At 33.3% G+C, this 16,406-nt stretch overlaps 1 protein-coding gene across 21 annotated transcripts in view; it reads right to left on the reverse strand.

Moving 5' to 3' along the window:
* Positions 1-16,406, reverse strand: part of LOC145287959 (disks large homolog 1-like) — a 909,452-nt gene that overhangs the window by 517,014 nt on the left and 376,032 nt on the right. For 3 of the 21 annotated variants that reach the window (XM_080135927.1, XM_080135928.1, XM_080135926.1), the window contains exon 1: positions 8,665-10,265. The exons of the other annotated variants lie outside the window; for them this stretch is intronic. In XM_080135927.1, the coding sequence (XP_079992053.1) occupies positions 8,665-8,808 (144 nt within the window). In that variant the 5' untranslated portion in view covers positions 8,809-10,265. Of the gene's footprint in view, positions 1-8,664; positions 10,266-16,406 lie in introns of those variants that run through there. 21 annotated transcript variants of the gene reach the window in all.

The following is a 16,406-nucleotide window of genomic DNA, read 5'->3' on the forward strand; positions in this document are numbered from 1 at the left end:
CATAATACTTAGTTTGTTGCGCCTTCCCCCATACAAAATTTCGACCAGATCGGCTCAGTAGTTTCAGAGAAAACTTTTAAAGTAGATGTGGTATTGTAGTGCCTAAACCTGAAATGTGAATGGAATGGGTACCATAATATTTAGTTCGCTTCATCTTATAATAAAGGTAAATACAAAATTTCAGACAGATCGCCTATAGGTTCTGAGAAAAAGTGAAATACACAAACAGGCTAATAAAAATAAAATATAGATTTAACATTGAATATGATGCCTTTTTAAAACTTGTTCTCAAAACTGTATTAAATGAATATATAACACTAATATATATATATATATATATATATATATATATATATATATACACACACACTAGCAGACCGTCCAGCGTTGCTCAGTCGTAAAATATGCATAAATACGATAATTTAATTTATGTAGATTTTATATTATTATAGAGCCAATAAACTATTGATTATGTTGTACTTAATATATAGTACTGATTTCAAAAGTTATTTAAAAAAAATTTTAAGAAAAGAAAAAAGAAAAATGACTTGGGCGCTATCAGCTGGAATCAAAATTGAAACCAAAAATTTAATGCTCCAGCCTTAGTCGTTACTGTTTGAGCTATCATCAGATGTATAGGAAAACGTTAAAACTGACTTTAACAAAAATGTATATTTGTGCATGTGTAGAACAGAACTTTAAGTTGACTTATGCCTGCAAAGTTCCAAATTTTTTTTTAATTTTGACTTCTTTAGCAACTATTTTTACAGGCTAAAAAACCAAACCGAATTTATTCCGCAGATCCAAATTCCATATATATCAAGTTTCAAGTTTGTACATAAAAAATGTATAAAAGGAGTTTGGTAGAGACCGTTCCTCAGACAAAGTTACTTTTATATATGTGTATGTGTTAATGTGTTATTTATTTAAACAGTTTTAGGAATAAGTTGTAACAACATGAAAAATAACTGCATTGAATATATAAAACATATGCGGTTTAATCATGTTGACACACTGGTTCCCATTAAATCACCGAAGTTAAGCAACGTTGAGTCTGATCAGTATTAAAATGAGTGACCATTTTGGAATTCTAGGTGCTGTATGTGCTCTCCACCTATCTCGGCATTGTTTCCAGTTGTCCTGGACTCCTTGCCACAGGACTCAAACAGTGCCGATTCAGTAAAGATGTGGTTGGGGATTGTGTAACCCTTGTCCCACGATTCCACTCGCAGCTACACTTGCAGGGGGTATCCATTGTCTTTCGAGACTGAATGGGGAGGTGTGATGATATAAAGCCTGTTTTGTGATGGTTATTCGATAAGAAATCCATATACACTGATTCCACATCCACTATCATTTTTTTTTCACCCCAAACAAGACACATTGCTAGCGAGACATGACTACTGTGATAGGAGCCAGATTTATAGTGGGTATCCTAAGTAAAGAATTGTGCATCAAGATGTTTGTTTGCTTTACATTTAAATTTCTGCATGTTGGTCAGTAATCCAAGCAAAGAAACTATCAGTAGGAAGTTTTTCAGCATCAGGGGGGGGGGGCTTTACAATTAAGAGGTGTGATTTTGCTGCTGATTGGTTGGCTGAGGTGGGGGTGAAGGTATTTATGTTGCATGAATACAAATGCAATAAGTTCGTTGGTTGGTTGGTTGTTTTTGTTTTACGGCATATCAACCCTTTTCGGGTTATTTAATGCCGAATCCAAAGATTTTGAAGAAAAAATTTTGGTCAGAGTGGACCTGGGAGCAATGGTAATTAAAGAGTGGCTCCACACTCCCCAAAGCCCACAAGCTGGGGCCTCACCACTGGATATAGTTTAAGGTCATATCCAGGACCGAAGTTCGTTGGACTTAAATATTAAACTACAAATGAGAGGAGCATAACACATGATAAAATAATTGCAAAGAAAATATTGGGTTGCCATTTTTATTTTATATACATTGTGTTTTGAAAATATATTTGTTAGATTTTTCGAGTCAAAATCAAATGATTTCTTCCAAAAAGAAATTGAAAGTCTTGTTGAACGTTAGGAAAAAATCGTGAACATGAATGGAGAATACATCATTGCTTAAATAGTTGCTAGTTCTTATTTTGATTTAAAAAAAAACAAAAAAAACTGCAAGAACTTAGTTGCCAACCTAATATTTCAAATTAGATATCTATATATTAATATAACGCGTGTTATTTTGTGTGTCACGCTTACATCATTTTTTTTCTGAGTGACTGTCGTTTCATTGTTATGAACTTCCATTTTTATTGTAATAAATAATTTTACCAAGAATTCTTCCTAAGTTTTGGTTTCGATTATAGCTGAAGGAACTCAATTTTATATATATACACATATTTTTTAAGTTTTGATTTCGGTTCCAGCTGATTCACCCAAGTCATAGGGATATATATATTTTTTTATTTTTGAAATCACAACTCTATAATATATAAGAATCGATAGAAAATTGACTATAATAATATATACGAAATCTGCATAAATTAAAATATATTCAAGCATATTTTACAACAAGGCTACGCCAGGCGTCCCTGCTAGTTGATTAATAATGTTTTAATCACATTACCAAACAGAATTAAAAAAAAAAAAAAAAAAAACTTTAACCATATTAGACCAGCATCTATATGCCTATTATTTACTTCCTCACGAGAGCAGAGTTATACACAAAGTTGATTTTTAATGTAGCGAAAAATCCTGCTTCCAAAAAGTGGCACACTGAACTGAGACAAAAAATGAAAAGTGCCTCAGTCTAGAAGAATCTCTTTAATGATCGAAGACATAAAAGATGAAGCATAGCATCAGAACAGATACAGCACTTTACTCCTAGCCAAAAAGTTATTTAAGAGGATGGTTCAACAAGAATTTGTTTACATTGGATTTGAAATACCATGTTATAGTCAGATAGGAAGCATCTCCACGGTATTGTGTTCTACAGATGATACAAGAATTTCATAATTTCATAAAACTGGGTGTAGGTGCAGAACTTAGAGTAAAAAATTTGGTTACTAAGACCCTTCCAACCCTACACTTTGATCCTAGTCCAAAGGCACAGAAGACATTTTCCTTCAAGTTTGAAGATGTAATTTTATAAATTACTTTTGTATTTGTACCTTTGGCAATAAGGAGGTGATGGTGATCTAGTGATTAACGACACAGACTAATGACCTGGGTGTTCTGAGTTTGCAATTTTCTTGTGGTTCCTCCTGTGTAAGTACCCAACATGTTTCTAGAAAGAATTCCAACTAAAAAAAATATCAGAAACCAATGCCAATAATAGAATCTTTCGATTCATATATGATGATGACCGTTTTTTTTTTTTTTAATGATGGAGATTAATAACGCATGTCCGAACATGACATTGCTTAAATGCATTATTATATTACTAGCATTTCAGCCTGGCGTTGCCCGGGTGTTTGGAGGTGTATGTTGAGAAAAAAAAAACAAAAAAAAAAACGGTCAATTTTTTTTTTTACTTTGACCCCTATTATGACCCATTAACATTTATTGTTTGGGGCTGAAATCAAGTTAAGTTAGATCCATGTCCAAGGAACCTATATCTAAAATTTCAAGTGTTAGACCCAAAATTGGTGGAGGAGTTTGGTAGAGTTCTCAAAGGTCAAATCGTTGAACTTTGACCTCTTAACCAAATTTCTGACCGAAAACGGATCACAAAGATTTTCCCAAATTTCAGTACCCCCTGTATATCAAATTTCGAGTCTGTAGACTTAAAATTGACAGAGTTATTGCATACACAGACACACACACGTTCACTTATTATATATATATATATATATATATATATATATATATATATATATATATATATAATATAATAATGAAAATATTATATATTTGATTATATTATTATATTATCATTATTATATCATTTGGTTTAGTCAATATCATATTATATATTATTATCATTATTATTATATTATTTTATTATATTATGATACATTATTTTATTATTATCATTATATTATCTGGCTTAGTCAAATACAGAAATCTCTTTTACGAGTCAATCGTAGGCAGAATTAATATTCCTAAAGTTTACTTTAACAACTTGTTTCAAAGAAATGTTAGAAATTATTTTTAAAATAATTAATTATTTCCTCCATTTTAATTTTTTACTTATTCACCCCAAACAAGACATTAACACATGGACGTAAAGGTTATTATTTGGGACCATGTCTACAGGGACACTATGTAGGGAGTTGAGCAGTAAGATATCTGTTCACATTACAATTTAAATTTCTGCATGTCAGTACAGTCAGGGAAGCAGAACACCATGGGGGAATTGTAAAGTTTAGGAATTCAAAAGAAAAAAAAAAACTACTAAAGTAGGTTTTCTCGCATCTATGGACCTCTATATTGAAGGGGTGGGATTGTGTTGCTTCTCGGGTTAGTTGTGGGGGGGGGGGTATTTACATCAAGGAGGCACAAGTGCTATGAGTTCGTCAGAGCATGTAGCACTTACGTCTCGACAGTATTTAAATCTATTACATAAAAGGAACTTTGTGAGTTCGTTCCCTATGGACTCGAAAACGGCTGGGCCGACTTTCATGAAATTTCACATGAAGGTACTTCATGGGCCTGGCAGTGTTCTTAGATGTTCTGTAAAATTATATTGAAAATATCGAAAAAATCCTCTGAAAGAAGGAACAGATGATTTCGACTATAGTTAACACCTTACACAGCTTAATATCACAAATGTATTTGAGAAGTTCTATTGCCACACAAGTCGAAAGACCAAATATAAAATCAATAGTAGGTTCTTTGATATGACAGGGGCGCGTTCGAAATTAATTTTTCTGTTTAGAACACAATTGAGACATGATACTTGATTTTTGCATTTTAAACTTTAATTAAAGACATTATATATTAAAAAATAATTTCATAAAATAATCAGTAGGTTCTCTACAGTGCAATGTAGATTACAATGGATTGTGGACTAAGTCACTGTGAGGATGCATGTGAAGCTTTCTCCCGGTGCACCACGATGGGTCTCCAACTAGAGCAGGTAATCAATCGATTTGATTGGAAAACGGGCGACTTTGTTGATTTCGATGACAAAAATATAGGTGTTTAAAACATTCGTTGATTATCATTCAATCCCGGGCAACGTCGGGCCTCCCTGCTAATTAATAAACGTATTTACTATATTTGTAGGAAGGAAAATCTAACTAACAAACTCTATACGTTATATTTCTTACATCTTACGTTCAGATTTTCATCATCTGATTAAAATACATGCAACTATTCAGAAACGTTACACGAGAGCTAAAAATAGTCTCCGCTTAGTGTGTTTGTGTGTATAATAAAAGTCGTGCAATTTCTACCACAACAGTATTAAAGCAATATTAAAAAAAAATAAATAAAATAAAAATAAACTACAGATCTGTTAAACGCATACCGAAATAATAGGTAGAAATGTATAAATTTAAATGCACATCAAAATTGTTCCTAGAGCCAGTGTTCCTCAATCGCTGTTTTCACATGTATTTTTAGAGATCGACTTATACTGGAGATATACGAATGAAGAATATACATGCATATATAAATAAAAACGCAACTATATAATTCCATGGTTTAAAGAAACTGCAATTGTATCATCATAAAGGTTACCTCCATAGAGAGGAGACAATTCCTGTAATGACCTGGTCCCTGTTGATTGCGGTGTAATGATAGTTCTGTGCAGTTCTAGGAGGTCCATTCTCCCAGGCTTTGCCGTCTCTCTTTGAGAGGGGGTTAGTTTATTGCTAATCGCCCAAGACGTCCTTACAGGGAAATGCCGACAGGGCTACTGCCCAAGCACTTTCTTGCAGGTTAGGGTGCTCCTTCTCGCCACGGGGTGGGGGGGTGCACTAACCGGCCGATCCCACTTTCCAACCCTGGTGTCACAGTTCTTGCATTGGGAAAGAACTAAATTCAACCTTACATTGTTTTTTGTTTGTTTGTTTATTCGCACTTGTTCGTTATTTATGACCACCTGTCTCCAAAGTTTTTTTATGGACCAAATTTGTTTTGTTCTTTTGTTTTTTTTATCTTTGTAGAATTATCGATCCTGTCATTAGAGTTTTTTTATTATTATTATTATTATTATTATTATTATTATTATTAACAAATTGGGTAGAACTCAAGTTTGTTGAAAAAAAAAAAAATCGAAGCTTATGCAGAATACGGACCATGCTGAAATGATAACGTTATTATTTAGAAATTTATTCTTAACATGGGGAGGGCAGGGCGTTTTCGGTCTATTCTGTACCTTCGCCTAACAATGTAATTAAAAAAAAAAAGTAAAAATTGTATTTGACTTACAAATCCTACAAAATTGGCATTATATAATTGAAACGCACAAAACAATGTAAAAAAACAAAACAAAACTGTACACTATGTAAATAATTGTGTGATTTAAATCAATTGTTTCCATTAAAACACATGCATGCACAAAAACCTACACTACTATATAATTCCGTGATTTAAATCAATTATTTCTATATCATTAAAACACGCGCATGCACAAAAACAAACCCGCACTATTATATAATTCCGTGATTTCAAATCATTGAGAAAACCCATACTTTTGAGAAATGCAAAAATTTTAGGCATGAACTAAAAAACATGAATTACTTTTTAATGACCTCGATGTTAAAGTTCTAAAATATTTAGATGGCAATCAGCGAGATTTTTGTTCAGTAAAAGAATAAAAAAAAACACATAAAACAAAGGTTTGGTTTTTCCTTTGAAAAAACAAAACAAAACAAAAAAAAAACAGTTGCTTTAATATTTCTTTTCAAACAAGTAAACTGTAGAAATAATCAGTGATTTTAATTGTGCTGAATTATGACTAGATCTATATATTTAAATAAAAGAAATCTCAAATTGTTATCAAATTTCAGGAGAAAAATAAAATAAATAATAAAAATCTTGCCCAAATATTAAGAGAACTTATGTTCTCAACAAGGTGTGATTAACGGAAAAAAAGCTACAAAAGTTACGTTTTGCTGGGTAAACTACAAAAAATATGTTACAATTCATTTAAAATAAATTGTCTCTCATATATATATATATATATATATATATATATATATATATAACTACATTTTATGTACGATATATATCAAATTCAAAAGTGCTCAATACTATAAACAGTTATTTGACCCCACCCACCTTTTTTCTTTTAAAGATTTTTTTTTTTTTTGTCAAAAAATATTTTCGGGCAAACTGGATAAGGACAGTTATCTATAAGAAAAAAGGAAAAAAAAGAAAAAAAGTGTTTAAATTGTTACAAAAGTTCCACGTTTCTTTTTCATAAATTGTATCGAATATTTCCCATTCAATAGTCAGCCTTTCTTCCCAGGGAACTCCCTTCCCAGGGAACTCCTTTCGAAGATATATATGGACTAGTCGTAGATATTTTTAGCCAACCAAATTCCGGGGGTTTACCTATTGTACACACAATGCAGCTTTGTTTGTTTTTTTGTTTTTCATTTTTTAAAGGCTGGAAGGAATATCAATAAAATTAAAAAAAAAAAAAAAAAAAAAAAAAAGAAAAGAGAATGAAGATTGTTCCACTCTTCTGCCATTTTGTTAAATGGAAATAATTAAAAACTATTCCCAGTGCATCACTGCATGTATGCATGTGTTCTTCCGAAAAGTAATAGAACTGACATAGTTGTAATAACAGTGTCAGTTTCAATTCTTTAGAAGTCAGGCACGCATGCATATACACCTCCACACACACACACACACACACACACACACTGGCGAGTTTTACATTATTTTCATTTAGCCAAAAAGAAAAAGAAAAAAAAGCAAGCAATAAAAACAATAGATTTTATTTTAAACTTAAACAGTGCAAATCTTTCAAGATTGAATATTTCACATTATTTTAAAGTTATTTTGAAGGCAAATACATTTTGATGGAAAAACTGGTTCCACCTCAAATTCCAAAGAATTCTAAAGAATGGAATGTGATCTGCCGAACTCATTGCACTTGTACCCTCTTCGAAATACATACACCCAACAAACTCGTTTATCAGCAAAATCCCATTTCCTTCATTATTGAGATCACTAGATGCCGGATAGTCTTTTATTCTAACAAACTCTTTCCTCGGGTTGCTAGACTTTGGAATTCCTTCCCTGTTTCCTTGACTGTACTAACATGCAGAAGTTTAAAAGTAATGTGAACAAACATCTCACTCATCTCCTCACATAGTCCCCAGTATACAGCATAATCACGTTGATACACCAGGTCAGATCACCAAAGCTAAGCAACGCTCAGCATGGTCATTTCCAGATGGGTGACTATTTGATAATATGCCTCCCTGCAAAAACTACAAAAAACATAATGTCGTCGTCATCTCTAATCAGGATATACATCTGACTGGACACTTCTTATGAATTTGATATTCCCTAGACACCTCCTCCTTTGGGAGAAGCCAATTCAGCGCACCTAGGGTTAATGCCACTAATTGGCGAGTAGCTATTGTCTGAAATAAAAATAGTAGCCATTCACACCCCAGTGTCAACATGCCTTGTTCAGGGGGAGAGGGGGAGGGGGTTAAAAAAAACAAAACAAAAAAAAAACGATAAAACTTTACAAAAATAAGTGAATAAAAAATAATCAGAAAACGTAAAACTTACAAATGAGCTGCAGATGTAGTCTATTTCATAAGTAATTATATCTGCATGTTTCCGAAAGCTGACAGTTTTCCCACGATGCTTTGACCGGTAATGTAGCCATGACAGGAGCATCCTTAGTACATCCAAAGAACAAGTCAACACCATAATAGACAGTTAGAGGGCATCAGCCACTACACAGTCCAATAAATGAAACTGGCACAAAGCTCACATAAAAGAATGCGATTTTTTTTTCACACGAAATGACAAAACTATAAACTATATTATTTTATGGTTAATAAAAATAGATTAAAAACTAATTCCTATGAATTATTGACTGGACACTTTAAAATAAATATTAATCCGGGATTCAGGCTGAACTTTGGTAATATCACTAAATTACCTGCATTAAGATCGAACAAATCAAAGTTTTAAGGAGTTTAGAAAATGCAATTAAAAGGGTCAGAGACGGACTATTTTCGAAAAAGGTAATTCACCTGTATTTGTTAAATGGAAAAATATAGTTGTTAATTAAATACAGGCGAGTTAAACATTAGCAAGTTGAGAAACTGGTAGAAATATAAAGAGAAGCTATTATTTACAATTCTCTGATTAAAAAACAAAAACAAAACTTAGAGGTGAAACTAATTTTCATCATACACTGGAGGATTAGGAAAATGGATAATTTTTTTTTTTTTTATATCAAGGCACTTCAAAATTTGGAGGAAAAAGAGTTTTTGTCTTTTTTTTTTTTTTTTTTTAAATTTTATTTTCACCCCCTTACATAAATTGTTCAAAAACTTGTATTTTCATCAAAGAGCTAGCAAAACTGCAAAGATATTAGTATAAAAAGTTACCAAATATTTATTCCGGAGAAGTTGCTTTTTTTTTTTTTTTTTGCTGCTTTAAATCTGGAGAAAAGATTATTTTGTCAATTAAAGAGGAATTTAAAAATACTTTTTTTTTCTAAGAATAAAAAAGGAAAGTTTATATTTTGATTGTTTTTCAAATTGTTTTTATATTGCTTTTTCCCCCTCACCTCACTTTCTAATCTTGTTATAGGCACCCTTCATTTTTATAGGATTAGTTTAGTATAGGAACAAAAATAAAATAAAAACTTTAATCACTATATTTTTTTTCTCAGGTAAAAATTGTAATTTTCACGGGCACATGATTGATGAAGATAAAGCTGTCAGCAGAGATTGACACACGTATCCTTCCATACACGCATCAAGACAAATAAAGGAATGCACGGCTGACCAGGTAAATTGCCTCCAAGACTTTTTCAAACATTTTGCAAAGTCCTTACTATATGAGGACACCACAAGTAGTTGACCTCTGAAAATCAGTTCCAACTCAAGTTTTTTTCTTTCTTTTCTTCCTCCCCTTTTTTAGAAATGCTCTTTTCTTTTCCGAAAGTAGGATCGTAAACAGTGCCGTGTACATGTATGCATGTGCGGCCAATGGCAACGTGGAGGGTTCTTGCATGGAACTCTTATGGATCTCCTTCACGAGAACACCGACTCAGTTTCCGCCACTTCCTCATCCTCCGCCTTTAACGCTTCCTCTAGAGTTCTTCGACAAGCGCACGACAACCTATAGCCAAACATACAGGAATCAATATTAGAAAACTACGAGGACTCCAGCTTCAGCGGTAGCAGCACGGCCACTACTATGGTGATGATGATGATGATACTGGTAATGATGATATAAACTAAGCAGAGAGATGTTGAGAAGTGGTGATGGCAATAGTAGAGGTGGTAGTAGTAGTAGATGATGAGATGCCACAGCTTGTGCCACAGTGCAGCAGAAGCGGCATCACCTAGCTTTAATTAGGTTCTACTGCAGCCAGCACAGCGGGGGGAACACGACAAATGGCAACACTTTAACGACACCTATTTATCGACACTCTTTCTTAGAAGAGAAAACAACACTCAAGATGAGAACAGTAGTCCAAAGAATCCAAATAATCAATCCTCATCTCAAAAAAACTTCAGAAACGTAATACTCTTTCTTATATTTTACACAAACGTATCACATGTTCGATCACTTATCTTTTTTGCAATAAGAATCAACAATAAAAGTTGTTCATGTAAGTTCAAGTCAAGCGAAGCGTATATTAGTGGTTTTGAACCGCCGTGCCGTGACACATTGGTGGTGCCGCAAAATGGTTACTAGTGAGCCAGAGCCACAGATAAGTTAAAAGTGGAAGTTACGAGTTGTTACAGGTGCGAAACCGCTTCCATGTCGTAATAAATCAGAATTGTCTGTACTAAACACTAACTCACACATCATTACTTACGTGACATCGATGCTTAGATATCAAAATGGAAAGAAATAAAATTTATAATAAAATCGTTTGTTTTATATTCTTAGACACCTTTCAGTGTTCGATTATAAATACGCATTCATAATGATTGTTAATTATTTTGTTTTTTGTGATAGACGTGCTGAAGAAATTTTAAGAGTTCAATAGTATGTCACCATTATATAAAGGTTGGGAACCACTGGTGGCACTGGTCTATTACCTATGCCGATACCATTACATAAACAAAAATGTTAGAACTATAGCAGCAGGGATCGATTCGTTTCACAAGAACTTGTCTCTTGAATTAATTTGTTTTGTTTGCGTATTTTTGTTGTTGTTGTTGTTGTTCAAGGCACATGGTATCATAGCTGCATGCAAGACAGCTTCCTCCAAACAAGTGTCAACGTCATTGTTAAATAATGATTGAACAACTATCAATAAGAGAGGTTGACACAAATCTTTTCCCTGTGGCGGCTGCGGCGGCGACAGCAGCAGTATTGGTAATAGTCGTGCTGCTCACAGAGTCGATGTGTATGGAGAACTTCTCTTTATCCAACAATGACCAAAAACATGACATCTGTAGTCATCAGACCGGGGGAGGGGGGGGGAGTACCCCCCCCCCCGCCTCTCCTCACTATAAAATATGACAGCGCTTGATACACCTGACAAATTTGTTTATAAGTCAGCATATGCTAAAATTGATCCAATTCTAAGTTTGGGAAAGACATTAAAAAATCAACAAACGTATATAATTAACAATTCATCGTTTTCTTTTTCATAGTTTAAATGGAGTAAAGATTCTCTACAGACTTTTCCTATATTGTTAGAAGATTTGTGTTTCTGAATTTTTTAAATGAGGATTGATTATTCATATTATTTGGATTCATCGGACTACTGTTCTCATCTTGTGTTATTTTTCACAACGTTTCAATTGATGCAACCTTCGACAGGCGTATTTCAGCGAACTCGGGAATTTGCACGGAATTCCAAACGGAACCCTTTATTTAATCCATGGTTAATATGTTCTCGTTCCGTCAGCCATGACCGTATGTCTTAAGTAATTCACAATTGCATTCTGAGTATCGCCTGCACTGAGAATGGAATCTTCAAACTTCAGAAGAGTGGAACTTACGATAATCTCACCAAGTATTTTATCCACTACGCCATGGGTCTTTGCAAAACGTTGTGAAAATAACAACACTCATAAAGAAAACATTTGTCTGAAGAATTCAAATAATTCGATTGTTAAAAGAATTACTAGATTTCAGAATCATCAGTACTAAATAGGTGACAATTTTGGACTTCCAGGTGCTGTATGTGCTCTCTGCTTATCTCAGCATTGTTTCCAGTCGTCCTGAACTTCTTGCGACTGAACCCAAACAGTGCACATTCAGGAGGAGTGTGGTTAGGGATTGTGCAAACCTTGCCTCACAATTACTAGCGTAATTGCCCCTACAGGGTGTATCCTTTGTCTTTCGAGACTGAACAGAGGCATCCTTCGAACTACTGTTCTCGTCTTGAATAGTATTATCACAACGTTTTAGCCAATGTAATCTTCAAACTTCCGGTGCATCTGTTGAATTCGAGAATCTTTCGGTCGAACTTGGGAATCTGTAAGGAATTTGGAACAAAACCCTGTATTTAATCCATGGGAGTAATTTTTTTCTTTTTTTTCACTCAACCATAACTGGAATGAGATTTCAACTAATTCGTAAATGTATGTTTTTAGTATTGCCCGTACTGGGGATTGAAACCCTAACCTCAAGAAGATCGTCACTGAGAACTGATCATTGCTTCACACTTATCCGTTGTGCTATGGATTCTTGTGAATGTGACCTTATTCCAAAGATTGTCAGAGTTCGACAAGACGCACCTGTACAAGATCAGAGGTTACACTGACCGAAACGTTGTGATAGAATCCAAGATGCGAACAGTAGTCTGAAGAATCGAAATACAGATGTGGGACATTTTTTTTTAATTATATAAGAAACGTAATAAATAAATATAAAAATAAATGGATTTAAATGTATTAATATTCTTTTTAATATTTAAAATTAAAAACACGATTCCCCCCCTTTTCTTTTTTACAAGGGAGTCCCAACTTATCAAGGCATAAAGGCTACTCGAGGATAATGGTTAACGAATGCAAGGTAATAGTGTAATAATCGTTAATCATGTAAGTTGTGAAAACTTAATTATATAAGATGACGGTCCAGCAAATACTTGTTTACATTAGACTTGAAGGCCACCATGTTATAGTTTGCCGGAAAGTAGGCCTATGGAACAGTGCTCCACAGGCAGGTAGTTCTAGGAAAGAAGTATTTCTAGAATCTGCATTTAGATTTAAGCACACAGAGTAGTTTCTTTTGTGAGTATGTGTTTTTTTTTTTTTTTGTTATTCATTTATTGGTTCTTTACCAAAGAGTCACCACTTATCAAGGCATAAAGGCCACTTGAGGATAAAGGTTAACGTTGGAAGTTTGGCAGAATCCGATTATGAGAACAGACAAAAAATGTGTTCCGATTGGACTTGAAAACAACAATAATGTTGTAGTCAACTATGAAGTAATCTTGCAGTATTTTTCCTATAGACGGACAATTGTAGGAAAGAAATTTTATCCATGGAAGTTTTGTTTACTTTTAAGGCAGAAAGAGGGAGAAAGGAAAATTGACAGTGGTTGCAGCTAGACGAGTTTTTTGTTGTGAATGTTTTACAGGGGAAGGGGCCATAGATTGAAGCTCAGCCGAGCACAGTCATAAAAATAATGATAGATTAGAGGACGACTAGCAGCGTCCCTTCCGTGAGAAAGATGGAGGGAAATGACATCACTCATTTTTGACACGTTTGTATTTCGAACTGAAGTAATCAACGTCAGAAGAGAAATAAATTGTATAGCAAATAGAAAGCAAATACACATTTTAATAACAAAATACAGTAAAACTAAAGGAAATCCGTTTCTGAATTTTTGAGATGAGGATTGATAATTCCTATTATTCAAACAATTGTTCTCATCTTGAGCGTTATTTGCACAAGGTTTCAGTTAATGTAACCGACAACCTCCTCTAGGTTGGTCTTGTCAAACTGCATAGAATTTCGAATGGAACACTTTTTTTTTTTTTAATTCATTGGGGTAGCATATCTGCAAACATTCATTACGGCAGAAAAAGTACTTGGTAAAATTCAGTTGTTAGTTACATTCTTCTGGAGGCTGAAGGTTCAATTCTCAGTGCGGGTGACACTAAAAATACATTTGTGAATTATTTAGGATTTCTATGCAGGCACGGCTGATGAAATGAAAGCATGTTACCCCCTAAAGATTAAATGAAGTTCAATATTCCGCGCAAATTCTCAAGTTCAACAGAAAGATTCCCGAGTTCGACAAAATACACCTGAAAGCTAGGTTACATTGACCGAAATACTGCGCAAATAACACTCAAGATGAGAACAGTCATCTGAATAATCCAAATAATATAAATTAAAGAAAATTTGTAGAAATTTTAGATCACTAATTTACTCCACTCGGGACGTGAGTAGCCGATGATAGAAAAGCTGAAATCAAGATGAATTTGCCAGCCGTGTGGAGGAGGGGCATTTTTTTTTTTTTTTTTTTTAATAAACAATTAGTTTCAAGTAAGTGTACATGTGGGTGGATGGGGGGAGAAGGAGGAAGAAGTCAGTTTTTAATGAAACAAAGTCATTTAACTGCCTGACCCACATTATTTGAAGTATTAACTTTCACAGTTAAAATTTACATTTTCACAGAAAACTGTCATAAGAGGAAAGAGGAAGGAAAGACAGGAAAGAGCGGGAGGAAGAAAGAAAAAAAAAACAGGAAAGAAAAACAGAAAGAAAGAGAAATAAAATCCAGGCAAATAGCAAGGTAAAAATAAGGTAGTAAAGTTCTAGCGATTTGGCTTTGAAACCTGATAGGTGATGCCCTTTTCTCTTCCCTGCAACCTCTTTCCCACAGAAGAGACGTTGCAAGCCTATCTCTGCTTTATCCTTATTTTCATGGAAAGTGTCCATCTGAGCTCCAATCTATGGTCCCCGCCCCCTTGCCGAACTTTCACAAAAACACTCGACTAGTTACAACCACTATAAACAATTTCCCCACTCTCTGTGTCCAAATCTAAATACAGATTCCATGAACAAAGCATCTTTTTTTTAGAACTGCCTGCCTGTGGAACACTGCTCCTCTGATCTGCTTCCGGACCAACTACAATGTCACAGCTTTCAAATCCAATGTGAACAAGTTCTTATTGAACCGTCCCCTTAAAAAAAAAAAAAAAAAATCAAATTCTCAACTTACACCATTAACGATTACTACACTACATCTTATCTTCTTTAACGCATGTCCTTGAGTGGCCTTCAGGCCTTGATGAGTGGTGACTCTTGTAAAAAATATTTAAAACATTAAAAATAAGCCTTTTTTTTAATTAAAAAAACAAAAGCGAATTTGGACCAAAAAGTAGAACTTCCGTGCATGAGGACTTTCTCTCTCTCACACACACACATTATATATATATATATATATATATATATATATATATATATATATATATATATATATATATATACTCAATTCTGTTAAAAGCAGTCATGTCATATCTCAGGTCACTGGTGAAAATGTAAAACTCATAAAATTTGCATTTTCCGAACAATAAAAAATAAATTAAAAAATCACTGCATATTTGTAGATACTTTAAAAGAAATTTCTTACACATGAAATGAATTCTATCAAATATTAACAATGGTTAAATGTTTAATTCAAAAGACAAGTCCATGATTTGCAAGTAAATTAGTGTTGGGATAATTAATCAGGGATCAGAACTTAGGGTATCGGAAAAATTTGAGTGTAGTTTCCGATGCCAACAACGATTCTTTAATTGTTCTTTTTTTGTTTTTATTTAAAACTTAATCTTCCATTGCTAGATAAAATGATAAATATTAATTTAAACTAAAAGTTAAACTGAACTATTAGATTATCCTCCCACACACATACAATTGTATTTTATGTTCATGAAAATACACTTGTTTACATATCCCAGGCTTTTTTTTTTTTTTTTTTTTTTTTTTACAGTAATCTGAAAATAAATAGAACTCATACACGAAAAAGTAAATATTAAGAGATTTTAAAAGAATCGGTTTTTGTATCAGAATTGGGAATTAAAAAAAAAAAAAAAAAAAAAAAAAAATTGGAATCGTCTCATAGCGTAAATATTTTCAAATTGAATAGATGGCAAAATAATTAGAACAATCTAGAAAAAAAATGTACAGTTTATTAACTATATGTACCCATTCTATGTTCTGGTTTACTTGCTTCCCCACGAGGGCATAGTTCATGTAAAAAAAAAAAAAAAAAAATTATTTTAGCTATGATTTTTTTTTTTTTCAAATACAAAATGATTTTGTCTTTGGATAACTATTTTCACACTTAAATTATTTTTTGATAATGTT

This window comes from Euprymna scolopes, chromosome 11, assembly GCF_053919585.1.
Source record: "Euprymna scolopes isolate OS-2025 chromosome 11, ASM5391958v1, whole genome shotgun sequence".
Taxonomy (NCBI): domain Eukaryota; kingdom Metazoa; phylum Mollusca; class Cephalopoda; order Sepiida; family Sepiolidae; genus Euprymna; species Euprymna scolopes.